The sequence below is a fragment of the Parathielavia appendiculata genome (genome assembly GCF_033297405.1).
Source record: "Parathielavia appendiculata strain CBS 731.68 unplaced genomic scaffold N657scaffold_1, whole genome shotgun sequence".
Taxonomy (NCBI): Eukaryota; Fungi; Ascomycota; class Sordariomycetes; order Sordariales; family Chaetomiaceae; genus Parathielavia; species Parathielavia appendiculata.
In genome coordinates this window covers 294,868-320,059 of record NW_026944220.1, presented here as the reverse complement: position 1 = coordinate 320,059, position 25,192 = coordinate 294,868, and the positions used below count along the sequence as shown (strand labels likewise).

Genomic DNA, 25,192 nt, shown 5'->3' with positions numbered 1-25,192 from the left:
CTGTCAGCAAGCACATGAATCTAGGTGGACCTGATTCCAAATTGGCTTCTGACCGTCTCTGCGTTGTGTCCCTGCGTTCCTCAACGCCAGAGATTTGCCTTCGCCCATGATTCATGATGATCTTGGAGGTTGGTGTCGGCAAAAGCCCACGACTGTACCAGCGCATCTAGCCGCGGCATACCGTAATAAGACACCTACATGGCGGGCAACACGTACCATAAGTCCTGTGCTATTGAACACGCTGGACCACCTGAGGGTTAGATTGTATCAAATTTTGCGGACTCGACGACGCTTGACCCAAAGGTACTTTACCTTATACGTGGTAAGATGATGGTCCTGAGATCACCCAACGTCGTCCCGGTCACAGGGCGTCCAAGAGATTTCCAAGGCAGCGCCAGGGCACTGTAGTACTTGTACGCAGCGTAGGTAAGGTACCCGGTCGGGGAACAGGTTCAATCTCCGATACTCGTTGGTGGCTCCGTTTCGAAGGGACGGGATCCGCATGGTGATACCCCCTACGGAGTAAAGGTAAGGTACCTTACCAACTCAAGTGTGGAACGAAACTTTACATGTCATATTCGGGCTGTAATCAATGTCCGGTCTCCGCTGTGTCAGACCCACCTCCCGTCGACCAGGGGACTTGATCACCTGCATTGTATTCTTCAGCACAGACGTTGCGGAGAAGCGGTCGATTCTGAAAGTGGTCTGCTCCCTGCTCGGCGGCGTCGGGGTGGGCTTGCAACGAATGAAGAGTGCAGCGGAGAACAGTCCGCTTTGATTCGCTGCGAATGGGAGGGTGATGGGAATGCGTGGTAGCCAAGGCTGCTACATTCCCACCGGCAACTCACCTATTCTTTCAACACCTTCACAGGTGCTGTCGGCGAACAATGGTGCTTTCAACCTCGTGGTCCTCGTCTGCCGCTCTGCACCCTTTCTCAGGCGCATTTTGCCCATCAGCTGGGCTCCGTTGCGGCACGCGCACTCGTTAGCCATGGCGGCCGTGATGCCATCCGGTTTGAGACCGGCATCTCCCCCCGACAGGCTACCCCCCAATGGGCCCCTGCGGCGTCTCCTGCCTGCGAATAGCGCTGCTACCGTTGAAGCAGATGCGTGTCGCGAGACATCAATACCCCGCCCTCTTCCATCATCTGCCAGTCCTAGCACCTCTCCTGGCGCAACTTCGTCCGTGGTTCCTGCTCGGAGGAAGAGAGGCCAGGCAACGACGGCAGCTTGCGGGGCCTGCCGGAAGCGCAAGTCCAAGGTGTGACGCCTGCCATGCCCTCGGAAATCGGCTTGCTTTATGCTGACCCTGTTGCGTTTACAGTGCGACGGCGAGCGGCCCATCTGCTCCATCTGCCGTGACCGCAACACCGTTTGCGAGTTTGACACGAACAAGGCCGAGACGCACACCCAGGCGCTTAAGCGCAAGTACAACGAGCTGCAGAGCCAGAAGTCGGCTTTTGAGCAGGTGTACGATCTGCTGCAGACGAGGCCTGACAAGGAAGCCGACGAGTTGTTTCGGCGCATCCGCAGAGGCGCCGATGCCGGTGCTATCCTCCGCCATGTCAACTACGGCGACATGCTTGTCCAGCTTGCCTTGATCCCAGAGGCCCGATATCGATACGAGTTTCCTTATCTCCCCGACATGCCCCCTTTTCTGCGCCAATTCGACAATCCATACTTGGACTCGGAAGTCTACGAGTGCGCGCTTCGTGGGTCCCCGGAACCCTCTCATCAGCCAAGGCAACACGCACACCAACGACTCCTACCCGACACGCGGAACGGCGCCGATTGGGCCTACGGCGCTGGGCAACGAGACCCGTACCTGAAGCCCTACCTATCTGCAACCGTTGTTCACCCTTTGTTGGATTCCGTAAAGCCGTCGAAATGGACCGCCGTCAGCAAGGATGACTGTTTGATGAGGAAACTCCTCCACGACTACCTTCTGTTCGACTACGACTTCTTCACTTTCTTTCAGAAGGACTATTTTCTGGAAGACATGGCCAGTGAAACCCATCGCTTCTGTTCCTCGCTCCTGGTTAACGCTGTGCTGTGCATGGGATGCGTGAGTGCCCGTTCCGTCGCTCAACGTGCATTTGAGTTAACATGTCAAAGTTCTGCCACCGCGGCCTCCAAGGGCGTGCTGAGTATTGGAACCCCGGATACATTGGATACCAGTTTCTCGCCGAAGGCAAGCGGCTATTCGAAATCGAGTCGGAACGCGAGCGGCCGTTCAGAAATCCCGCTAATCCAAGTTGGGAGCGCAGAGACAGGGAATGGGAGCTGAGCAGGCTTACCACCATACAAGCTGCGGCTCTCCTGACCCTGGCCTATAACCTGAACGGTTCGGATAAGATAGGTTGGCGCTTTACACAGAGAGCTATCGAGATGGCCGACGAAATCCAACTTCTAGGGCCGCCTCTCGAACACCATGATCGTGACACGCAGTGCGCAAGGGCATACACGGCTTGGGGGTTATTCTGCTGGCAAAGGTAAGCTGCATCTGTTACGGCAGCCTACATCTCAAACATCATACTGACCTACCATCGCGGCAGTCTCAGCAGCTATCATTACGCCAAGCCGCCACCGCTCAAAGAGTCCCCCAAAGTACCTCTCCCAGACCCCTCGAATGAGCCCCAGTGGTATGGCGAGCTGTGGTTGAAATATCCCTTGAGCCACACGCCCTTACCAACATACCACGGGTTCCTGTTCAAGGCCAAAGCCGACTTTTGGACCATCATAAACGAGGTCTCAATGCTCACCTTCTCACATCACCGCTCACCCTCCAAGTTGTCTGTCAATCAAACACTCCTCTTCTACAACAGGCTGACAGCCTGGCTACACAATCTTCCGGAAGCCCTTACAGCCAAGAAGATTGTGCTACCGCAGCAACTGAAGATGCACATGCACTACCAAAACGTGCTGATCGACATAATGACGCCGATCCTGGACTACACCTGCGGCAGCGCCTGTGCGCAGTTGATCCAGACGCCGCGCGACATTTACACCGAAGCTGTAATCCACTTTGAGACGCTTCTGCGGCTTTACTATCTGCGCCACGGGTTCGAGGCGACTGACACCTTCCTCCTCCACTTTCTCGCCTTCCTCAACCACATGACCATGAACGCGATAGAAACGAGCACGGGCTCGTCGTATCTTGAAGCCCGGCGGTCGACGCTTTTGCTCCTGACCAAGGGAATGCACGACCAGAGCCGGGCGTGCTTCGTCGCGAGGGCGATCCTGCGCCTGCAGGTAAGCGCGATGCGGCCAGAAGACGTCTGCTTGGTCAAGCAGTTCCTCGAGATCGAGGAAGCGGACCAGTTCATGTCCGGCCCGCTGGAGCAGGCCGTCCTCACGGACTGGCCGGTGTACGAAGTCGGTCTCGAGGCGAGAGGCGAGCAGCGGAGGCGGGGCCGGACGCTGGCGAGTAGTCTGGCGTCTCTGTCGTTGGAGTCGAGCGATTCGCGCGCTCCAACTCGCTCTCCCTCGTAGCGAATATGCCGTGTGGCGTAATATACACACCTAGGATAGGCGAATGATACCATGATTTACATGATCCATTTGCGCCGGCGCAGACCATTGATGATGGACCCGGTTTTCATGAATGCGACAATCAATTGACACGAAACTTCAAGGGATCTGTATATGATTGTGCCCTAATCCAAAAGAAGCCCTCGCCTCAAGCCTGTCTATGAAGCACGTATTTTCGGTGAATAACTGCCGGTATATGAGGGATGACCATGCAGCTAACTTTAATGGACCTACACTTTTGTTCTCCTATCCCGTTATACGCAGTAACAAAGGTCAGCCCCTCCCTCCACCATCATGGCTATCCACCAGCAAAAGCGGCATACACACACCAGCTAATGACCCTGTCTTAAGGCAACCTCAGCTCATCCCGCCCACAAACCTCAACCTCTCCCTCCCTCCCCCGCCACAAATACCTAACCCTCAACACCTTAGTCCTACCCGGCGCCGGATCCCAAAACCCAAGCAACCTGCTCTTCCTCACCTCCTTGGGGATAACCAACCTCGCGCCCTCACCACCATCATCATGATCATCATCATCATCGTCATCGTCATCATGATTATCCACGAGCGCCGCCACCGCAATCGTGACATCGGCCACCTCCTCAGGCGGCGCGTCCCTGACCCCATACTTGGCGCTGACAATCACCAACCCGCCGCGCCCGCGCTCCGCTCGCTGCCGCAGCTCGACGCCCGTCGCGAGTATCACGGTCAACTCGTCCGCTTCGGCCCGCCGCCGGGCGACATATGCCTGGACTTTTTCGTTGTTTTCTTGATATTCGGCTCCTGTTGTTGTTGTCGTCGTCGTCAGGGTCTTGGCAGCAGCCCGATGGCGCTGAGAATGCCGGTAGAGCTCCCATGCGGAGAGGGCGGTAAAGGGGAGGACGGTCGACAAAAAGAGGACTCTGGTAATGATGGTGGTGAGGCTGGATTGGTGGGGCGCGGCTACTAGGATTGGCAAACTAATGCGTTGGCCGAGGCGGGACCAATAGAGGGAGAGGTGCAGGTTGCTTGGGGAGAGACCTATTTCCACGCCGGCTTTGGAGAAGCGGCCGATGCATTTTAGCGCGCGGAAGGCGAGGACGAAGTCGCGGTGTGTGGTGCCGGCTAGTTCTGCTTCAGCGCGGAAACCGGTCTCGTTGTGGCGGCCCAAGGAGGACGGTCTGGAGGTGGGAGGAGAGAAGAGATGGCGACTGTAGCGGAGGTACGCTGCGGCGTTGCCTTGTGTCAAGCCACCTGAGATGGTCCAGGAGCTGGGTTTGTTCTCGTCCAAGTCGCAGTCGAGGCTCGAAAGACCCCGTTCAGACGGCTTTGTGAAGGCTTGTCCGGGCTGCATGCCGAGGTCGTGTCTGCAAAAAGCATAGCCAATTTCACAGGTGGGCGGATTCCAGAAGGCATCGAGAACTGGAACGACGCCCCTTGAGATTTTGGAGAACTCAAACACTTCTCTGCACTTTCTCGATATCCGGAGGTTCCAATCGCCCCCGTCCATGAGAATGTAGGCCGTTCCGGCACCGACTCGCTGATGGACAGCAAGCCCTAGACTCGGCAACAGATCGTTCCTCCTAGTAAGAAGCTTATGAGCGGAAACTTCGACGTTGAGTGGGCAACCGCTCCCCAGCAGATTGATCGAGCGGCCTATTCGGGTAATCGCACAGAGTTGGGGAAGGATTTCCACTTCCTGCTCGACAACGAGGTCTGGGAGCGGCTCGCGATGGGCAGCTGGCTGCCAGGAGACTTCCTCACGAACGTTCAAGCTCAGAACAGGAAGGAATCGGGACGCCAGCAGCTGCTCCATGCGTCTTGGTCCATGGATTGGAGGACCCGGCGGCTGGTAGCGGTTCGTGGAGAGTGAGGCGAGCTTGAAGGGCTCATCCAACAGGCCATGGGCTAATCCTGAGATGGTTACTGACGGGTCTGCCAGACGAAGAGGACTTGTCGTCTCGGAACCCGGTGCCTGAGTCAGGCCCCGAAGCATGTACACAGTCCTCTCTATCGGCCACCGCAGCGCAGGTACACTGACAGTGGCAGATTTGCGGAGGCAGAGGTCCAGGACGGCTAACCCGGCACCATGCCGCTGAGAGCAAGCGTCGATCCGAAGACCCAAGTCTGAAGTAGCTCGCGACTCCCGCTGGGTCAGGAGGAGATATTGGTCGTGAAGCCTGCTCTTGTAAGTGCTACTGCTCCCTGAGTTGGCAAGTTCCACTTCGCCAACGGTTTCCTCCTCGCTGTCCCAGTCCGAGCAGGCCTCTTCAAGCCTCGAGAGATCGTAGCCTAGCCTCCTGGAAGGATCAATCAACGTCACATATGCTGCTTGCACCAGGCCCAGGTAAAAAGCGGCTGCACTTTGCAGCTGGGGGGGCTGTGTATCGACGGCGAGTAAACGATTAAGACGGCGTGCTGCTTCTTGAACCTGCTCAGGGGACAAAGACGGCCCACTGGGCAAGCAGAACAACTCATAACAGTCTCGGTAAACCAGTCTGCTGTCAGGGAAGGTGCGTGAATTCGACTCGACAGTGACAATATCGTGAAGGTCATCGACCTGCGCGGCCTCCGAAGCTAGGGTTGACTGTGCGAGGACGGACGAGCCATCGTCGAAGCCGAACTCGTACTCCCTTCTCGTGGCGGCGAATTGCTCTCGCAGCGAGAAGTGTGACTCGGCCGGCCGCAACCGATGGGTTGAGTCGTGGTAGGTCCGGGACCGAATGGAAGCGCCGTCGTCTACGGTAGCAGATGGGACGCGGCGCGAACTGAAGTCCATCTTGGGCCGCAGGAAAGATGAGTACTGCCGCGAAGAAGCGAAGAGAGACGATGAGCGAAGGGAAACATGGTAATTCGCTTGTCAAGAGTCCTTCTTCTACCCGGTAATTAATCCAAGCCGCCGCATAATGTACAGGAGCAGGGCGTAGTGATCCGATGCAACACTCTGTTGTTAACAGGGGGTGTTATGCGACATGTCTGGCGGGTTCGAGCTCGCGCATGGAACGGTCAACTTCGGCTCATGGGGGATGGTTTCCATGTTCAAGATCGTCGGCGCTCAATTGCCAGCATGGAAGGAACCGGAAGTCCATCCTTTCCGTCAGTTGATTTGCAAAGCGAAAGGCCCGGGGATCGAACAGCAAACGATGGTCTGGAGTTGAGGCATAGAACACGGACATCTCTCTCATAGCGTACCATAGCTTTCGGGTTCTGACAAAAACGGATACCACAGGAAGTATTAAAGCGCTGGAGCTGGGGCGCGAGGCAGCGATAAGCGCCCAGCCTTAACGTTATCAGCGACCAAAGCCGGGGGCACCAATCCCTGTTCGGGGCGCAAACAATGGTTGGAGTTCACGTGTGCCCCTCACTGCTTCTTCTGGCCAGCACTCTCCTCGCCGACGACACCAGCATCCTGCAACGTCGACTCGTCCCGAGCTGGCTGCGCGCACCACTGCGCCACCGTCGCAAGCATGGCCCGAGTCTACGCCGATGTCAACCAGAACATGCCGCGTAGTTACTGGGACTACGACAGCGTTAACATCGGTCCGTCCCCAGTCTCTTTCCCGGTCCCCAGGCAATTCCGCCTGGAGATTTGTCGCATGACTGACTTGTCGCAGGCTGGGGAGTCCTGGAAAACTACGAGGTTGTGAGGAAGATCGGTCCGTCTCGCTCTCGACTGCATTGCCTGTTTTTCCATTTTCGCTAACCGCTCGTCCCCCTGCTCAACAGGCCGCGGGAAATACTCGGAGGTGTTTGAGGGCATCAATGTGGTTAACTACCAGAAATGCGTCATCAAGGTGCTCAAGCCCGTTAAGAAGAAGAAGATAAAGCGCGAGATCAAGATCCTGCAAAACCTGGCCGGCGGCCCCAACATTGTCGCCCTGCTCGACGTTGTGCGGGACTCCCAGAGCAAGACGCCCTCCCTCATCTTCGAATACGTCAACAACACCGATTTTCGCACTCTCTACCCCAAGTTCAACGACATTGATGTCCGCTACTACATCTACGAGCTGCTCAAGGCGCTCGATTACTGCCACAGCAAGGGAATCATGCACCGCGACGTCAAGCCTCATAACGTTATGATCGATCATGAGAGCAAAAAGGCATGCTGCCCCTTACCGGCACTTTATACACCCTGCTGACCTTGTCCCCAGTTGCGGCTCATTGATTGGGGCCTGGCCGAGTTCTACCACCCTGGCACCGAGTATAACGTCCGCGTTGCGTCGCGCTACTTCAAGGGCCCCGAGCTGCTAGTCGATTTCCAGGAGTACGACTACAGCCTCGACATGTGGAGCCTGGGGGCCATGTTCGCCTCCATGATCTTCCGCAAGGAACCCTTCTTTCACGGCAACAGTAACTCGGACCAGCTTGTCAAGATCGCCAAAGTGCTCGGTACCGACGACCTCTTCGACTACCTGGACAAGTACGAGATAGAGCTCGACGCCCAGTACGACGACGTTCTCGGCCGTTTCTCCAAGAAGCCCTGGCACAGCTTCGTCAACTCGGAGAATCAGCGGTTCGTGAGTAACGAGGCTATCGACTTCCTGGACAAGCTGCTGCGGTACGACCACGCGGTATGTAGCCCCTGTCTTCCTGCGAACTTAATCATCAAATTTTGAGTGCACCCAAAAAAGCTAACCTGACACCACCATATGTAGGAACGTCTCACCGCGAAGGAGGCAATGGCCCACCCCTACTTTGCTCCCATCCGAGACGAAGCAACCCTGCAGCAGTACCTGGCCAGCAGCACGCAGGCGTGAGCAACCACCCACGGAGAAAGCAAATCACGCGCTACCCCATGGTTCTTGCGCGTTACGCTTTTATTCCGCTCTCATGGTTCATTCGGCCTCTCGCCCATTTTTGTACGGACAAGCCTCGTGCAAGCGGCCATACCACGGCCTCGAGCACGTCGAGGGTTATAAGGTTGATTTGTGGGGCCCCGTGATATACTACATGCCTTGCCCCACAGATGTAAACACCGATATGGATGCTAGCAGGTGACGAGCAGCGTGTGACTAGCAGAGGGGAAACTTTGCAGTGTGGGGTTTGGTCCCCTTATCTTTGATGGGAATTGAAGTGTGTGCGGCGGTTATTCCCAGGACGTGCTGTTATGGGGAGTTGGTTACGGATGGTATTGCACAGATGGATTGGGGGGGAGGGGACGCAGGCTGGAGTCTGACTTGTGTGTGCATGCCATTATTTTTTTGGTCCGTATCCAAATGGGACGGTGCAAAACCCAGGTTGTTACATGTTTACTATGTCAAAGTGGCGTTTGTCTTCTGGGCTTTCGAAACTTCGTCCCCCTGTCCTCTGAACTTTTGCATTGCAGTGTCTCCTTGTCTAGATAATCGGTTTACAATTCGGTCCTGATTTGTTCTACCGTGACACATGGCAGGTGTGTGTAGACCGGATGGAAAGGAGTGTAGAGGGAAAGTAAGAAAACAAGTAAATAAAGGCAAGAAATACATAGTCATAAGAAACAAAGAGAAAATGTAAAAAAAAAAAAAGAAAGGAAAAGATTAACAATAACTGAGATAGAAAGGAAAAAAGAGAGCAGATAGAAGGTAATAGTGAAGAAGACGCGTGAACCGCTCAAGGTCCGCGCTAACAGACATATAAGGGCTGCATTGTACTGATTGTGGCTACGTGGCAGCTATGTTGAAGGCCTTAGAATCTTCTTAGGGTAGGTCAGGTCAAAGGCAGGCTGAACTTCCTCACAGACAGACAGCTAAAGCAGACACCCCCTCACAAACAGCTAAAGCAAAACTCCCTCTCACACTTGAACCCACCCTCCCCGCACCTGCGCATCGTTCCTCCCGGTGTCTGCACCAACAGCCCCAATTCCAGCCGCGAAGAAGACGGCGTCCTCGACCCCTCCTCTCCCGTGATGGCCCCCGATGGACCACCCTCCTTCTCGCGTTTCCTCCCACTCGGGGTGCGAAACAACAAGCCGGCCCCGGCCCCGGGCCCAGCACCAGCAGCAGCAGCCCCATCTTTCTTCCCCACCGCCGCCGCGGAGCAGCCGGCAAGAACAGCGTTCTTCAGCTTCGACGCCGTCGCTGTCATGGACCTGCCGCTGTCGCTACCGCTCCGTGTGGGCGCCAGCAGCCCCAGGCGGACGTGATGGGTTGCTGGGGTCGAGCGGACGGTGGTGGCCGGTTTGAGCGGGCTGATGACGGAGAGCTCGTCTTTGTAATCGTCATCGTCGTCATTACCAGCGGGTAGGAGGGAGAGGATGCCTTGTCTTGTTGTTGTCGTGGTTGCTGTTTTTGCGGCCTTGGTCCTGATTGCTGTTGTGGGTGGCGCTGTTCCTTGGCGTGGTTTGTGGCCTCGGCAGCCGGGTGTTTTCACGGGCGTGCCGGGGTTCAATGGAGGTTTGTGTGGTTCGGGATGGAATGGTGACGGTTGGGATTGGGAGGTCGGGTTGGTGGGCGTCGGGGAGGGTGCTCTGTCGAGCTGATCTGGGGTACCTCCAGTGTGCTCTGCTGACGAGAATGGGGGTTTGGGTTCGATGGGCTCCAGAATGGGCCTCATCGGGGCAGTTTCTGGCGACCTGATGGCTGGTTGGGCGTTGGGTGAAGTCTCTGGTATCTCCTGCCTTATTTGCTGCGCCAGAGAAGTACCTGTTGGCAAGTTGAGCGAACGGGATGTTCTGGCTGGTGTATCACGCGGCCGGGTCCTGCGCGGACGGCCTCTCCTCCTGCTGCCGAAAGAATGGGTTTCTTGAGCTTCATTGCAGGTATTCCGCTGTGCCTTTAGGCCCCTTGCCATCGGGCCCGCGTTGACAAATGGAGCGTTTTCGGCCTGTTCTCTAGACGATCGGCTTCTCACATGCCCCCCTGGCGTTTGCCCAGTTTGATCGGCTGTCTGTTGGGATGGTTTGGTAACCAACATTTGCCGTGGTCCATCTCTACCTCCCGCCAATGGCTCCTTGCGGCAGCTCCCAGGACGACTCTCCTCGTCGTCCAGACGCAGACTTAAAGTCGGTGACTGTTCTCGTACAGCAACGGACTCAACCTGCTGTAAATATGATGCATCTGTGACAGGCTCTCGTCCACCGTTGGCTGTTCCCGATCCAACGTTCCAAGAGATTTCGCGCAACACGGCATTTCCGGCATTGGTGAATTTGACGTGTTTGGAGTTGTTGTGCTTTCGCTGCGACACTCGTCTCCTCGGTAGCATTGGCTCCTCTTCGTCCGAGAACGCATATGTCGGATCGACACGGTTTCTTGCGAATACTTCGGTCGGCACGGCCTGAGGCTGGTGTTTCCTTCCGGAGGCGGTCATCCTATCGGAAGACTGGCTATCCGTGTCTCGGACTTTGGCGGCTCTCATTTCCTTGGGTGAGGGTCCATCCATAACGGTCTCCCCATGCCTCGCAATGTCTGCTTCTGCCGGTTCTGGTGTATGGATTCTGAACGAATGGACATCAAGTACATTCCCTGTTATTATTTCAACTAGAAGGGTCTGGTTCCCTGGCTTCCTCGTTAATCTCTGTTCCTCGCCCTCGTCGGAGATTCTGGCGTAAACATCCGGATCGGCTGGATCAAGTATCTCGGTCTCGGGTTTCGGTACGGTTGTTTGTGGGGATTCGACGACTACCAGTTCGCTCTGACCTGGCACATCTCTTTCAATGCTTTCAATCCTGGGTCCTTCGGGAACCATTGGCGTGGTAGGCTCAGCAACATCCGCCTGCATCCGCTCGGCCGCATTTCCAGCCGCCTCGACATCGGCTCTGGCTTCGAAACTAGGCTCAGGTGAAGGCACAGAACCCGTGCGGTCTACCGCAATGGCAGGCTTTGTTTGGAATACCTTCTTTCTCTGGGCTAGGGGCTTCAGAACATGTTGAGATTCGCGAAGCTCCTTGACCTCATGTGCATGCTTGGGGCCAGTTCCTCCTGACTTGCTCCGATGCTTCTTGACCCGGATCTTCTCGGGTGGTGGTCGCGGCAGAAGAACTCTCTGCTTCACGATGGACTCTCCGTCCTTCTCCTCGTCCTTCCCGGTAGCAGACAAATCCAAAAAGATGTCGTCCTCGTCCGCGCCATTTTGCTCGCGAGCGGCGCTTAGTGAGAGCCGTGCTGTCTTCTTCCTGACCGAGCCAGTGGATTCTCCCCAAGTCAGGGCATTTCTGATCGATGACGAGGGTAGCTCGGGCGTCTTCCAAGTCGGGTCCGTCGTCGGCATCGGGCTCGGAGTCGCAAAATGCATCGGGAATCCACCAAGCGGCATCTGACCCGGGTAGATTACGCCTGGGACTCTCGGTGTTCCTCCAAACATTAGTGCTCGTCCAGACCATCCTGCAGCGAGAAAGGGTGGTGGTGGTGTGCCGATTTGCGGAGGCATCAAGAGCGGCGGACTCTGTCCCAGCCGGCTCAACCTGTTGTCCGCCTTGCCCCTCACCATCCTCTCCTCCTCATTCAAAGACCCAGCATCGGATACCTCATCACCACTAACCCCGTCCCCGTCCTCGGCGCCCCCGAGCTGCGCATCTTTGAGCGACTGGATATGCCCATTATCCACGACAATCTCGCCCGTGCTGAGCTTGATCTCGTCGCCGACACCGGTGAAGTCCTTTTCATATTTCTCAAATATTCGTTCAAAGGCCGATTTCAGCTTGAATGCGGCGAATGCGCGTGACCGCTCGAGCTGCACGGCGGGATTTCGGCGCGCGTTCACCTCTTCTGGTCGCTCATTGAGCTCGTCGGCGTCTGGGTCATCAAAGTCCTCGAAGGGCGCTGGGCCGAGTCGCGCGCGCTTCGCTGAGGGTTCCATTGTGCGCGCATTGCCGCTTTCATGTGAGACTACGGGTTCGCCGGTTTGGAATACTGATAAAGTTATTGAAAGTCGTACGTTTTGTAATGGGTTTGAGATTGAGTCGCGTACGGAGTAATGTATTGTTTCCGGTCCTTGCCAGTTGTAGCTACAGTGCGCCGCATACGGACGGTGAGACAGGTGGGGCGCCCGTCGTTTCGTTACAGATACATACCGGCGTAATTACGAAGGACTCATTGCTCAGTTGAACGGAGCGTATTCGTATTTTAACGTTAGCTGGGCACAGCAACATAGACGCAGGTCTTCAAGATGAAGGATGGAAGTTCTGGATGCAGAAACTCAACATCTCCCGTTAAGTCATCTCATGTGTGAACCGATGGTCATACCGTAAAGTTCACGTGTACATACATTAGGATGTGCTGAAGCGACCGCCCATGCGCGGGAGATTGGCTGACACGCTTTGATGCACTCGTGTCCCATCCCCTAAGCACCTCAAACTCCTTCTAAGTCGTATCACCCGAATACTCATGCAAAAAAACAGGAGGCCAAAAAAAACAGGAGGGCCGCTAGCCAACAAATCATCTGAACTTGCTGAAGATAACTGCAATAATAAGGAGCACCAAGACGGTGATGATGGCAATGGTGATCACCCGATTTGTAGCCATCCTAGAGAGAGGTCAGCAAAAGACCTCGCAGCAACTTCCCCGGGGTTCAGAGAACGTCATACCTACGAGCGATCCCTTTGAGGCTCTTGATGCTGCGGTCAACATAGCCTTCGCTCTCGTACAAGACCCTGGTGGTGTGTTCGATGGTCTCGCGCTGCTGTTGCAGCTGCGCCAGCGTGCTGGCTCCGATGGCCTCTGTCTCGTTCGCCAATGCCTGGCTGGCCTTGAGCCGCTGCGTGCTGCGATCTAGCCGGTCCGTTCCTACGGCCCTGTTAGTCCCCCAATATTCGAAACACCGTACGAACGATACAAAGCATGAACACACCCGATAGTAACTGCTGCCTCTGCTCAAAGTGGGCATCCCCTGACGACGATCCCGGGTTGTCCGTGTATCTCCCCCCGAACAGCGCGCTTTTGTCATGGGCCAGCGAGCGCAGCTTCCGCCGGTAGCCGTCGACATCCGTCTTGTAGTCGCGCAACCGCCGGTTGATGGCGGCGCGCTGCGCCGAGGGCACGTTCTGCTTCTCCATCTGCATCTGGTCGAGCAGCTCGCCCGCCTCTTCCAGCGCCCGCTCCGCCGTGCTCAGCGCCGCCTTCCTCGGCTCCCCGGACAGCTCCGCGATCTGGTCCAACTTCTGCACCAGGTCCGCCTGGACCAGCTGGTATTCGGTTTCATAATGCTTGAACAGCTCGGTGCCGGCATCGGTGTCAAGGGGGTTGGCCATCTTGGGCGGAGGGAAGAGAGGCGGTTTCGGGGAATTGAATCGCGAGACAGTCGGCTGTTGATCTGTTCAGGAACCCCTGGGCTGGCAGGCGAGGACGCGATGACGCGGCAATGGAAACGCTTAGGGTGCGGTGCGTGCTGGTGATTCGATTCGTTTCGGTGATACGAATTTCGAGGCGTAGATAATGGATGTTCTCAAAATGTCTTGGTCACTGATTCACAGTTTTGAGACGCAAGGCTATCGCACAGAGGTGTCGTCGTGGGCCGATGGAAGTTGGCGAGTTGGTGGTCGGTTGCATGTCCCTGTCTTGCCTAGTTACGGCAAAGCACATGACAATCAGACTGGGGCGGGGTGTATTTTTGCCGTACCCATCTACCTTGGTACAGTATGTAGGTAACCACCTAGGACGGGGAATACCACTGCCTGTGCCCAAACAGATGTCGAGGACAATCGCGTACCAAAGAACAAGCTTATCGATCTTGACTCTCTCAAAGTCCAACAACTCCTCCTCCTCATCTTCCTGCTCTGCAGCTTGTTCGTCCCCTTCCTCTTGCCGTTCTCGTTCCGCCGCCAAGATCATGTAAGCTATCGCCACCTTACAAAAATATCCCCCACCCTCGGCTCCCTCGCCTACCAGGCTCTCTCGTCGGCATGCAAGAAAAACGTGTACATCGGTATCGCGGCCCATTAGGCGGAAAGGCGTCCGTATCAAGCACACTGCCCTTCCTGTCTTGCCGCCCCTCGGGTCCATCTACCCACTCGACAAACCTCCGAGCCGTCGTCGCAAGACTGGCGCCCTCTAACGCCTCGGTGTCCTCGATAATCGTCCAAGCCATGCGGTCGTAAACGTCTTCCATCCGCGCCACTCAGAGTCATCGTACGTGTGCTCTTTTGACGAGACCGATGAACTGGTCCCATTTCTCTTGTGACCTGTAGGTGCAGCGGAAGATGACGAAGGCCCATTGCTTGAGCTTGTATTTTTCGAAGGAATAGCGGATGGGGGTGGCCTCCATGCTTTTTTGATTTCGAAGAGACGCATGTCTGCTTTGCTGACGTCTTGTTCTTCATTTGTTGATGGGGTTTGGGATGGTGAAATCAGCCCTGACCAGAAAAACACCACGCTTTACCCCATGTTCCACCTTCAATCAGTTAACCTTCGCATCACCCTCGTTCTGTAAGACCTATCTATAGTTTCCAACCTTCCTCTACTTGTGACTATACATTGTTGGATTGGGAGCCTTTAGAGCCTCTGTGTGAAGCGTTTGATGCTTGTTTCCAAGATTCAGGTTACCAAGCCATGTAGTAGCTGTTTCTATTCCAACCGCACCCAGCTTACCGTCCTTTCTCAATCATCTATCCACTTGCCACTTAGCAGGAGGTAAACCTGCCTTATTGGTGACTGGTGAGATGGTTGAGAAAGACGGTGAGTTATGCGCACTGTGCCGGGGACCAGGCAGGCTCCAACACGATAAGGATGCACCAGCCGTGATAACTTACTATTTGAAGCTGAAGCTCCGAGCTCACAGGAACACCAGTACTGCATCTCCTACCCCCAACCCTTCGTTGACTTGGAATGGGCTCTTTCAGCCATGTATTGCCAAAAATGCCGTACCCCGCTCAGGCTAGACAGCTCGCTGGAGAAGCTGAATCCGGCAGCGTACGATCTACTTGTCGGTAAGCACCAACCTCTAGACAATTGAATCTGGCTGTATCCACGTGTGAATGCTTTGAATGTCAGAACCCTTGGGCTCACGGCCGAATTCTGTAGCAACGCACTCACAGCAAGGGCCAAAGAAGCCCTCCACATCCCGCACATTACCTTTGAACGACCTCGCCAGGAAAGCAATTTACGACCGAGCGGCCCAGAATGCACCCCCTCCGATATTCAAGCGCCATGGTTGGCCGGGCAGAGGTGATGCTCACCCGCGCGATAGCTCGGCCATGTCCTTCATTTTCTTGACCGAATCCCAGATAGCACCGCCAAACCTGGCTTTGCAGAGGAGCCACCAAGTCTCGGATGCTTCTCCCACCTCTCCAGGCCGCCACGACAGCACCGCGGACGAGGACGATGCATCCAAGTCGTACGAAACGGAACGCATCACCAAGCTTTTCGAGATTCTTTCAGCCCGCTCCGATATTGACCACCCTGTCTGCGTCGAGTGCACTGAGCTGCTGCTAGAGGAGCTGCAGAAAAGGCTCGAGACGACGACGCGAGAGAGGGATGCGTACATTGCGTTCTTGAAGGAAATGCAAGCCAGCGCGCCCACGGAGGAGGAACTACGAGGCCGGGAAGAAGCCCTCCGAAAAGCCCTGCACGCCGAAGCCGCGGCAGGCGAAGAGATCCGGCAGCTGGAGCGGGAGAAAGAATCGCTTGACGCCGAGCTCGTCTCTCTGGAGGAAGAGTGCCGGCAGCTCGACGCGCAGGAAGAAGCCTTCTGGCGCGAGCGCAACGAGTTTGCGAGTCGGCTGGCCGACTTCCAGAACGAGCGCGACTGCATCAACAGCAAGTTTGACCACGACTCGCGGCAGCTTGAGAAGCTACAGCGCAGCAACGTCTACAACGACACCTTCTGCATCAGCCACGATGGCACCTTTGCCACCATCAACGGTCTCCGCCTGGGCCGCCTCTCCAGCAAGCCCGTCGACTGGCCCGAGATCAACGCGGCCTGGGGCCACGCCTTGCTGCTGCTCGTCACGGTCGCCGACAAGCTGGGCTACCACTTCGAAGGCTACGAGCCGCAGCCGATGGGTTCGACGTCGCGCATCATCCGCTACGACCAGCCCTCCCCGACATCCAGCCGCCGGCTTGGTTCCACCACCACCGATACCGCCGCTGGAACCACCACCCCGCGCAGCGCGCCCCCGCCGCCCCCCAAGCGGCACGTCCTGGACCTGTACTCGTCGGGCGACATGCCGCTAGGCCTGACCTTTATGCACCGCAAGTTTGACAATGCCATGACGGCGTTCCTGGAGCTGGTCCGCCAGCTGGGTGCCCACGTGCACGCCCAGACGGCGGCCGCCGACGGCACCCCGCTCAGCCTGCCCTACCGGATTGAGGGCGACAGGATCGGCGACGTGAGCATCCGGCTGGGCGTGGCGCAGGACGATGGGTGGACCAAGGCCTGCAAGCTTACGCTGACGTGCTGTAAGTTCCTGTTGGCGCATGCTAGTAATGTGAATTCGGTGGCGAATGGGAGGGCGGCGGGCGTTTAATGGGTATTGTTTAACATGGCGTGGTTCTGGCGGGCGTCTTATGATGGGTTGAGTGGGTTTTTCTCTTGGCGTATGGAGTCTGGTTCCTGGGACATATGGAGTCTGGTTCCTGGGACATTTCATCGAAGATCTCAGGAGGTTCTGGCCTGGAGTGTGGTACACGCGAGTGCATCCCTTGAACTTTGGCGTTGCTTGCTTGGGAGGGTCTTACCGTCCTTACATTTTACGACCAGGAGATTATATGGGGTTAGGTACGGGTGATACATTCAGCCTTTCCGCCAGAGGGAGAGAGAAGTCACGCTTTCATTCGAAACGCGAAGGGGCGTCGTGGGTAGTGCTCCTATATCCGCCTAGCCTGTCCAGAAAAGATGTCCGGGTATGCGTTCCTTGTGTGCATATCTGGAAGCGTTTCCCACAGCTTACTGCTACCCCTAGATTTTTTGCGGGACACACACGCCGGCCCAATGGGTGCCTCAGCGACCACACCCGCTCTTGGCCGTGATCTCAGCCGGGCAGGTAACCTGCCTAAAGGTGACGTCCGGGTTGTCGGCGCCTTGGAACCTAAGGTAAATGTGAAAAGTGAGGCGTCAGTTTGGCTCTCCCCCTTCTGTCTCTCGCTCTCTCTCCACTACCCCAACGTCATGGGTGGCACGCACCAGTCGAAACGCCAGTTGCAGCCGGCCTTGAGCTTTTCCGGGAAGCTGGCACACTCGCTCTTGGAGTGGATGCCGCCGTACCGGTCACCCCAGCCGTTTGGCGGCGCGCCGTATTGGTTGGTGCAGGCTGATTATTGGTGGTCAGTTTCTGTTGGGATTTCTGATCATCTCGGCCATGGGAAAAAAAGGAGGGAGACGGGAGAGGCGCACCGTTGAAGATACCGACACCACCGCCGGGCATCTAGGTGTGGTAAGTCCGTCAGTAAGCAGTTTCGTTATGTCGGGCAAGAGATGAGAACGAACGGCAATGTCAAAGTGGTTGTTGCCCAGGTCGCCGCCCGTGTTGGACGCCTGCACAATCATTCTTTTGCCCTGGACGGGCCCGCTCGTGAAGGTCAGCTCGTAGCAGGCGCAGCACCACTGGGACTCTGTGCTGCCAGCGATGTTGACGGCGGCCCAGCCGTAGGCGAGCGAGTCGTTGACGGCCCAGGGGCTCTGGTTGGAGCACATGTAGGCGTTGCCGCCGCTGTCGCAGCCGGACCTCGTGTTGCCGCCGTCGTTGAGGATGTTGTCGTTCCTGTCACAAGTCCGGATCGGGTTGCCGCCCTTGCCCGGCCAGCCGCAGCTCGGCTTGCAGCAGTCCCAGTAGCGCGTCGTCTTGCCGCTGCCCGAGACCTGGCCCAGGGCCAAGGCCGGGAGGACGGCGAGGGCGGCGGTCAAAGGCAGATGCATTGTATAGACAGCGAAGAGATGGTCTTGTGCCCAACTCAGAGATGCCCTAGCAACATACACGCCAAAACCCAGGAAAGGGGCAGTCAACCAAATATACTTCCCAGCCTACTACGACCTCATCACTCCAACCCGTCCAACAGGTGGATTGTAGACAAGTTTCCACCCGAGCCAGGAACAGCTACCCAACAGGAAAGTCTTATTCCAGAGTGCAGCCCATGAATACCCAAATGAAACGGCCCCCTAACAGCGCCACTCCGAGGGAGGGCCATCCGACAAGCCGCTACGTAATATGAAGCCGCCCTCGTTTTCACGGCCAGGGTCTCAGAGACCTGCTCAGTATACAGGACAAGGCGAGAGAGAAGAGATCCCACTGGATCATCCATCCATCCGTCCATGACCTTGCCCTCCCCCGCTTTGCATCTTCCCCTGAGCGAGTCGATCATGCCCTGATGAGTTCCTCCACAGGACACCATGTATTTCAATGCGATCGACCATCCACCAGTAACCCTATACAAGGAAGGCCAAAAACCCCTGGTGCTTCCCGAGCTCAGAACAACCAAGAAATTAAGAGTTCGCGGCATGATATTGGCCGGTTCGGCTCCCCGCACCATGGGCAGATCTGCCGGTTGATGGGTCAGATGTGGAGAGGAGGAGACTATAAAATCAAGGCAGAGTATTCTCTATAACCCCAAATTAATCTATCTGGGACCCCAGCGACCGCCGATGACCCGAATACGGTAGGCGTTCGTCATGCCAACCTCACAATAGAGCCGATTGGCTAGTCACTGGGTTCGGTCCCTACTGTCCCTGAGGTTTCGTCCCCGCAGGCATTGCAACTTGAAGGAACTGTAACGGCAAGCTGGAAAGATATCATCTTCTGCATCTCTGTTCTGACGAGACCAGGATTCAAACCCACTGCATTTCCGGGCAAGCGCATTATTCCACACAGAAAAAAAAAGAAAAAAGGGAGAAAACATAAACCACAGACAGATCAACGGAGCGCACACCTTCGCCTCAGGCTTGAATGATCTAACTCAGCGATACCCCGACCCAGCCCTCAATACCCCCAACCACGGCGCTCTCTGCCCTCCTCCTCCTCCTCGTCATCATTTCGGCGGTGGTGGTGGCGGCGACCGCTGTCTTCCTCCTCATTCCGTCCACCGTACCCGCCATAGCCGCCGCTCTCTCCCTCATCACGGCGACCATATCCGCCACCATAACCGCTGCTGCTCTCCTCCTCCCGGCGGCCATATCCGCCATCATAACCGCTGCTGGTCTCTTCTTCGTGACGGCCATACCCACCGGCATAGCCGCTGCTCTCCTCCTCGCGGCGACCATACCCGCCACCGTAGCCACTACTCTCCTCCTCCCCCCGGCCATATCCACCACCATAACCACTGCTCTCCTCCTCACGACGGCCATACCCACCACCATAACCACTGCTCTCTTCCTCACGACGGCCATAGCTCGGCTGCTCCCGGCGTCCGTAGCTGCTCGTCTCCTCCTCCTCGCGGCGGCCATAGCCACCACCCGAGCCCGAAGCACCACCATACCGCATCTCACTGGTGCGCTCCTCCGAGTATCCGTACGTGGTCTCACCCCGGCCGCTGCCGCTCTCGTCCTCGCGCTGCTCATACCGGCGATACTCGCTGCGGCTGCCACCACCACCACCGTACTGCGTCTCGGTGTACTGGGCCTGGCCATACCGGTTGCCCGAGCGGCCATACTCGGTCGTAGTCTGGCTGTACCCGCCGTCCTCGGTCCGGCCGCCGGCCGTGTACGCCTCGGTCTCCTCCTTCTTGAATCCCCCGCCCAAAATACCACCCGCAACACTACTCAGAAATCCGCCCAGCCCGCCCTCGGAGGTCTCCTGACGACCACCACCGCCACCGCCAACATTGACACCGCTGCCCTGGACGGCATCCACCAGCCCCTGCTTGACCCCGCCGATAATTGCATCGGCCGCCGCGCCCGCAATCTGATCCTCGATGGTCTGGGGCGCCTCGTTGCGAAAGTTCTTGCGCATCTTGAGCTTGCCGCCGCACCCGTGACCGCAGTCGCGCTGGCCCTCCTTGTGGTTCTGGCCGTTCTCGACGCCCTCGCGGCTCAGCTTGCGCCGGTACTCGTCGCGTTGCCGCTCGTCCATGTCCTCCCACCACTCCTGCACCATGCCAAAGATGAGGGCTCGCCCCTCCCGCGCCCCGTCCCGGTCCATGTCGCGCTGCGCCGGGTGGTGCAGGACCCCGTAGATGATCTTGTTGAGCATCCGGTTCACGTCGACGCCCTCGTCGTCCCAGGCTTCCATGAGCTGGGGCACGACCCATGAGACGACCTTGGAAGCAGTGCGGCCGGCAACCTCGTTGAGAATCTGTGGAACGGTTGCGTGGTCAGCTCGGATATCTCTCTCCTGGTGGGACATAATCAAGTCTTACGTTGGTGAAGTGGTCCTTAGACAGCATCGAGTGGGTCGGGTCAGTGCAGTTGTCGTCGCGGAAGACGTTGTGCTGCTGGGCCTCGCTGCTCTCAATGATCTCGGTTGCGCCAGTCGCGAGCTCGTTCTTGATCTGCTCAATGAGGGGAACGACGAACGGCGCAATGATCTGGAAGACAAAGACGGACAGCTGCTCCTCCAGCTGCTCGATGATCTTGGGCAGGATCGGAATCCTGGAGATGGCCTCCGAAATGTCCTTCAGGAGCTGGTCGTGGAACTCGATAGCAGGCATGATCTGCTTGAAGATGTCCGTGACGTAGTTGGTGAACTCCTCAGGATCCCTCGGCGAAACAGTCACGTTCTGCATCTGGGCAGCCTGGGCGTTGTTCTGGATGTCGTCCAGCTGCGACTTCTTGTCGTCACCGAGGATACCATCGGGGATCTTGTCGAGAAGTTCGCGTAAAAGGCTGGTGTCATTCTTCTGGCTCTGCTGAAGAGTTCCCTCGAGCTGTTCAATCTCGCTCTGAATCATCTTATCGGACACTGCGCTTATTAGCCTGCGTAGCTGAGGGGGGTTCCGGGTGGTGCTACGTACATTCACCAGTAACCGAGTGGAGGAAATCAACACCACCAAACGTGCCGGTGACGATGGGGTAGACCTCGTCGCGCGCGCCCTGGATCCTGAGCTTGGTGTTACGACCGACATGAGGGAAGATGTTCTCCTCGCCCAACTCAATCAGGGCCAGCTCAGTATAGTTGCTATGAGCAAAGAAGTCTGCAACTTGTGTCAGTATCGCGGACGTCGGGCACTGGAGCGGTTACGAGATCACCTACCCTCCAGACAGTGAAGGCCGGTACCCAGGAGACGCAGGGCCTCGTAGAGCTCATCCTTGTTCCCGGAGCGGCCATACGAGCGGCCCAATTCGACGCACCTGGAGAACAGATTGCGGACGTGCTGTGCCGAGGTCATGATGCCAGCACTCTCGTTCGCAATGTAGTTCTTCATGCCCGTCTCCTGGTCGACGGCGAGCTCAACCCCTTCGTCGATGGGGCCGCGCAGACGGCGGTCATACTGTCTCGCATCCTGGTTGTCGGCGTAGTCCTTGGGGTTGTCGATGTGGTCTTCCGGACGGTAGCAGCCCAGGCGATCGGTGGTGACCTCGAACTCCCGGCTGCCGTAGCCGAAGGTAAGGAAACCCAGGACGGAGAGCAGGAGACGGATGGCCTCGGCCGAGACGCTCTTGACGGTTCCGACGTCAATGGCTTGGGAATAGTCGCGGAGCCAGTTGCCGAAGTAGACGCGGGACACCATCAACTTGTCGAATGTCTTACCGCCGGCGAGGCGTGCCATGACAATCTTGAGGAGCGCATCCTCGATATCGCCGTGACGCCCTGGTGACAGAGAATTAATCGTCAGCCGCTGGTAAGCAAAGATCTGGGGACAAGATCCTACAGTTTTGGCCCTCGACTTTGGAGACGCCAGCAATATTACCAGCGCCAAAGGCGAGAGTGGGCCGCACGAAGCAGAAGAGCACAATGAAGGTAAGCAGGAACGGGTAGGGTTTGAGTGTCGCCATGTTGGAGTCGATCAGTGTGGTGTGCGTTGTTCGTTAATGTTGGAGGGAGAAGGTTGTAGCAATCAGAAAACGCAGAGCGGGGTTGTTATTCGAAGTGATGGATGAAGAAAAATGACCCTTGATTTTAAGTGGGTTGAGCCCCGCGGCTGGTGATAATTTCGGGCTAGGTTCGAGATCGAATGGGTGGAGGAACGACGAGAGCTGAGAGGGAAATGTCACAGCCGGACGAAGGCTCAGATCAAATACCAGCCCGAATCAAACCCTTCTATCTGCACCTTGGGCTCTTTTCAGGTTTCAAGCGATCGGAAACACGCCAAGCCAGCCATTCAGCTTGCTTGGTTCACATCGCGGGGCACAGGGAGGGGTTTGAGGGGTGCTCTTGGTGGAGAGGGGTTGCTGTTGGTGTGACGACGGGACCCTTGTCTTCCTGACCCTGCCATGCCATTGAAGCGGGGCACGCCGGCTTTTGCCCCTGCAAGCGCTCGGCTGCTGCAGTGTCAATGCCAAGACGATGTGCTTGCAACCCAAGCAGAAATGGCAGCTTGTGATACTCATTGATGACGGCGGTGCTGTTGTCTCACAACTGTGCAGTTATTTCCAGTTAGAAACCCAGGAAGTCCATCTGAAGATTGGAAATGTCGATCTTCCAAGTTAATCTGCCGAGTCTGTCCAGCTGAATAGTCGAAAGGTCTCGACCGACCGAAGAGCGGTCTGAGTGTGGAGGAGGAGGATGTGGGGTTGAAGCAAAATGTCACCCCCTGTCCTCACCTCCATTGATACATGGCCGAGAGAACATGTCTCGTACCTACATAGCTTATCCTTGTGACTGTAAGGACGGGCGCGCAGGCAAAGCATCGAATTTATCAGAGGAACTGAGGACGGTGCCGCGTGTATTGGAGTGCAAGGTACTCCGTAGGGTATCTAAGAAGCGTCATGGCCGAGGCACGAGATTGAGAATGATAAAAAGAACTGACCTACGGGGTATCGAGATTGGCAGCAAAGAATCAAGACCGAGGGAATGTTTGATGTCATATTCCACCCACAACGGCGGCCAGAGAGACAACGGCCGCCAATGTCTTCTTCCAAGTGGTATATAACCCCGATCTGACAGCCACCTAAGGGTAGTGAAACTGGTGATGCGTCCGCGGCGGCCTCCAAACCAGGAAGGAAAAGGCAACGAAGTCGGAGACGGTCGTCAGTACGGTAAAACTCGCGCGGATCCAGGGAAGGTTAGGTATCTTTGGATGCCACACGCATAGGTAAATAGTTGGCCAGCGTTACCAGCGAGCCCATCTATTTGGGAGGTGTCAGATATAAAGGCATCTTTGACCATGATTTGGAGCGTAAGAGCTCGCGATCTGCTCTCGCTATATGGCGGTATTGCCGTCTTGGAACCTTACGGCGTGGATATGATCCTCCGGAGAGTTAGATAGCTGGTAAAAGATTCCCGTCCAAGCTGTGGATTTGTCCTAGTCGAGCACGCGTCGGCCGGTGGCATCCATGTTTGGAGGGTATTTCCTGAAAGCCAGCGAGTCATTGATATAGAAGGTCAACATCCCCGAATATCACCGACCGCCTCCAGTAACTCAGTGGTCATTGGACACGGTCACCCTAGGGCCGGAGCTCCTAATAAACTCTCTATGCTCTGCATCGTGAGCTTACCAGTTTGACGCACAGTTGCCCCGAGGATGAAATCGAGCGCCACTCCCCAGCCCCTGGCCTCCGCGAAGTGAGCCCTCCCGAGGGCTCGTAGCCGGCTCCCTCTCTTCAACTGATGAAGAGGGTTAGCCGGTAAGCTTCTTGCTGCTCTTTCTCCCTTACCTTTTGTGTCTTCGCATGCATTGACCTGGTCATACTCAAGCCTCCGACAACAGTGTGCCGCGACAATGCTTTGGTGGTTTACGCCCATCGAGAGTAGAAGGCCGCTTCGTGATTTAAGACTGCTCTTTCTTAACCAGACCCTTGATTCGAATCTTTCCAACGAGGTGCAGAGCAAGGGAGATTTGACAACTTACGAGCCATATCAGAGTGGTCATGAAGGCGATATCCTCTAGCACCGGTGGTATACGCCCTCGGTCCCCCCAGCCGAGCATGGTAAGACTCGTTGAGAAAGTGTGATCCAGACTTGGCCTCCGAAACGGGCTGGTACCGTGGTAAAATTTCCTGAAAGTTGAAGATTCAGGAATCTCGCCCAGTGGTGTCGCTGGGCTTCACTTCGTCACTTGTAACCTGAGGTGGAACATTCGGGCGTCTGCACGTGGTAGACGCAAATCCAGCGCCCCCGGAATGATGGAACCGGCGAGTTCACTTAAGGTGTGCACAGCCACGGGTTCCTGGCCGGAGCTGCGAGACCTGTCTCTGCCGCCTCAGTTCTTTGCAGCTCCGTGACATTTGCTTGGCGTTGGTCGGTCAAACCCGTCGAACGCTGTTGACCTCGGCTTGTGCTGTTCTGCAAAATTCTGCTGGAGGAAATCGCAAACAAAGAATTTCCCCCCTATTTGCTGACAAACACAGCCGAGTTCGTGTCGTCGACGAGTGGATTGTTTCTCCGCGCAGACAAACTTGGGCCTTGAAAGGGGAAGTGAGCTCGCTGATGACGGTTCCCTTCCAGGAATGGGCGGCACGGGTAAGGCTGAGCTGAGCTTGGCAAGCGTCTTTTTGGGCTTTGACCTTCCCTCTTTGGGCGTAGCGCACGAAGAGTGGACTTTGTACAGATCCCGTTCCCGTACTCGTGTAAGTCGAATATGCCACCACACATTTGTGGGCTGCCAGTGTTTGACAGAACGCGGAGAAAACGGTCAAGCTCATGCTAGAGCTTTCTGAATTCACCGGTTGACCTGTACTATTCTGTGTTACTTGGCCTGGAAAAAGCGGTAGAGCAAGAGAACATAATTTTGAGGCATTCAGAACC

The 25,192-nt window shown here is 56.4% G+C and overlaps 9 protein-coding genes across 9 annotated transcripts; 3 read left to right on the top strand and 6 right to left on the bottom strand.

Moving 5' to 3' along the window:
* Positions 1 to 1,003: 1,003 nt before the first annotated feature.
* N657DRAFT_564260 (uncharacterized protein) lies at positions 1,004 to 3,492 on the top strand (the record flags this gene model as incomplete). Its single annotated transcript, XM_062788266.1, has 4 exons — positions 1,004 to 1,261; positions 1,325 to 2,065; positions 2,116 to 2,492; positions 2,556 to 3,492. 4 exons carry the CDS (start codon positions 1,004 to 1,006, stop codon positions 3,490 to 3,492), a joined length of 2,313 nt encoding a protein of 770 aa, XP_062651904.1.
* Positions 3,493 to 3,620: 128 nt separating this feature from the next.
* Positions 3,621 to 6,715, bottom strand: N657DRAFT_638540 (uncharacterized protein). Its single transcript, XM_062791613.1, has one exon. The coding sequence runs from the start codon at positions 6,287 to 6,289 to the stop codon at positions 3,878 to 3,880; it is 2,412 nt and encodes an 803-aa protein (XP_062651903.1). The 5' UTR covers positions 6,290 to 6,715; the 3' UTR covers positions 3,621 to 3,877.
* A 262-nt stretch (positions 6,716 to 6,977) lies between these two features.
* On the top strand, positions 6,978 to 8,267 carry N657DRAFT_629293 (casein kinase II; the record flags this gene model as incomplete). The annotated part of the gene is made up of 5 exons (XM_062790872.1): positions 6,978 to 7,050; positions 7,125 to 7,166; positions 7,237 to 7,583; positions 7,662 to 8,081; positions 8,166 to 8,267. 5 exons carry the CDS (start codon positions 6,978 to 6,980, stop codon positions 8,265 to 8,267), a joined length of 984 nt encoding a protein of 327 aa, XP_062651902.1.
* Positions 8,268 to 9,049: 782 nt separating this feature from the next.
* N657DRAFT_638539 (uncharacterized protein) lies at positions 9,050 to 12,367 on the bottom strand. Its single transcript, XM_062791612.1, has one exon. The coding sequence runs from the start codon at positions 12,280 to 12,282 to the stop codon at positions 9,253 to 9,255; it is 3,030 nt and encodes a 1,009-aa protein (XP_062651901.1). The 5' UTR covers positions 12,283 to 12,367; the 3' UTR covers positions 9,050 to 9,252.
* Positions 12,368 to 12,860: 493 nt separating this feature from the next.
* Positions 12,861 to 13,672, bottom strand: N657DRAFT_563572 (V-snare-domain-containing protein; the record flags this gene model as incomplete). The annotated part of the gene is made up of 3 exons (XM_062788224.1): positions 12,861 to 12,948; positions 13,010 to 13,208; positions 13,273 to 13,672. The coding sequence occupies 3 exons, from the start codon at positions 13,670 to 13,672 to the stop codon at positions 12,861 to 12,863; spliced, it is 687 nt and encodes a 228-aa protein (XP_062651900.1).
* A 97-nt stretch (positions 13,673 to 13,769) lies between these two features.
* N657DRAFT_4523 (uncharacterized protein) lies at positions 13,770 to 14,720 on the bottom strand. The gene is made up of 2 exons (XM_062787452.1): positions 14,041 to 14,720; positions 13,770 to 13,978 (listed from the first exon to the last, which is right to left on the bottom strand). The coding sequence occupies exons 1-2, from the start codon at positions 14,421 to 14,423 to the stop codon at positions 13,867 to 13,869; spliced, it is 495 nt and encodes a 164-aa protein (XP_062651899.1). The 5' UTR covers positions 14,424 to 14,720; the 3' UTR covers positions 13,770 to 13,866.
* A 541-nt stretch (positions 14,721 to 15,261) lies between these two features.
* Positions 15,262 to 16,885, top strand: N657DRAFT_651893 (APG6-domain-containing protein; the record flags this gene model as incomplete). Its single annotated transcript, XM_062794245.1, has 2 exons — positions 15,262 to 15,346; positions 15,441 to 16,885. 2 exons carry the CDS (start codon positions 15,262 to 15,264, stop codon positions 16,883 to 16,885), a joined length of 1,530 nt encoding a protein of 509 aa, XP_062651898.1.
* A 473-nt stretch (positions 16,886 to 17,358) lies between these two features.
* N657DRAFT_629289 (glycoside hydrolase family 45 protein) lies at positions 17,359 to 18,273 on the bottom strand (the record flags this gene model as incomplete). Its single annotated transcript, XM_062790871.1, has 4 exons — positions 17,359 to 17,446; positions 17,542 to 17,668; positions 17,752 to 17,782; positions 17,845 to 18,273. 4 exons carry the CDS (start codon positions 18,271 to 18,273, stop codon positions 17,359 to 17,361), a joined length of 675 nt encoding a protein of 224 aa, XP_062651897.1.
* Positions 18,274 to 19,330: 1,057 nt separating this feature from the next.
* N657DRAFT_651891 (Het-C-domain-containing protein) lies at positions 19,331 to 22,281 on the bottom strand (the record flags this gene model as incomplete). Its single annotated transcript, XM_062794244.1, has 5 exons — positions 19,331 to 20,641; positions 20,706 to 21,247; positions 21,300 to 21,479; positions 21,539 to 22,096; positions 22,158 to 22,281. 5 exons carry the CDS (start codon positions 22,279 to 22,281, stop codon positions 19,331 to 19,333), a joined length of 2,715 nt encoding a protein of 904 aa, XP_062651896.1.
* Positions 22,282 to 25,192: the final 2,911 nt, after the last annotated feature.

What these genes read in the sequence shown, in the direction of transcription:
- N657DRAFT_638540 (XM_062791613.1), bottom strand. Translation starts at nt 6,289, where the DNA reads ATGGACTTCAGTTCGCGCCGCGTCCCATCTGCTACCGTAGACGACGGC.
- N657DRAFT_638539 (XM_062791612.1), bottom strand. Translation starts at nt 12,282, where the DNA reads ATGGAACCCTCAGCGAAGCGCGCGCGACTCGGCCCAGCGCCCTTCGAG.
- N657DRAFT_4523 (XM_062787452.1), bottom strand. Translation starts at nt 14,423, where the DNA reads ATGGACCCGAGGGGCGGCAAGACAGGAAGGGCAGTGTGCTTGATACGG. An exon ending in TACTGTACCAAGGTAGATGG is followed by an intron (nt 13,979 to 14,040) that starts GTACGGCAAAAA and finishes TAACTAGGCAAG; the next exon opens with ACAGGGACATGCAACCGACC.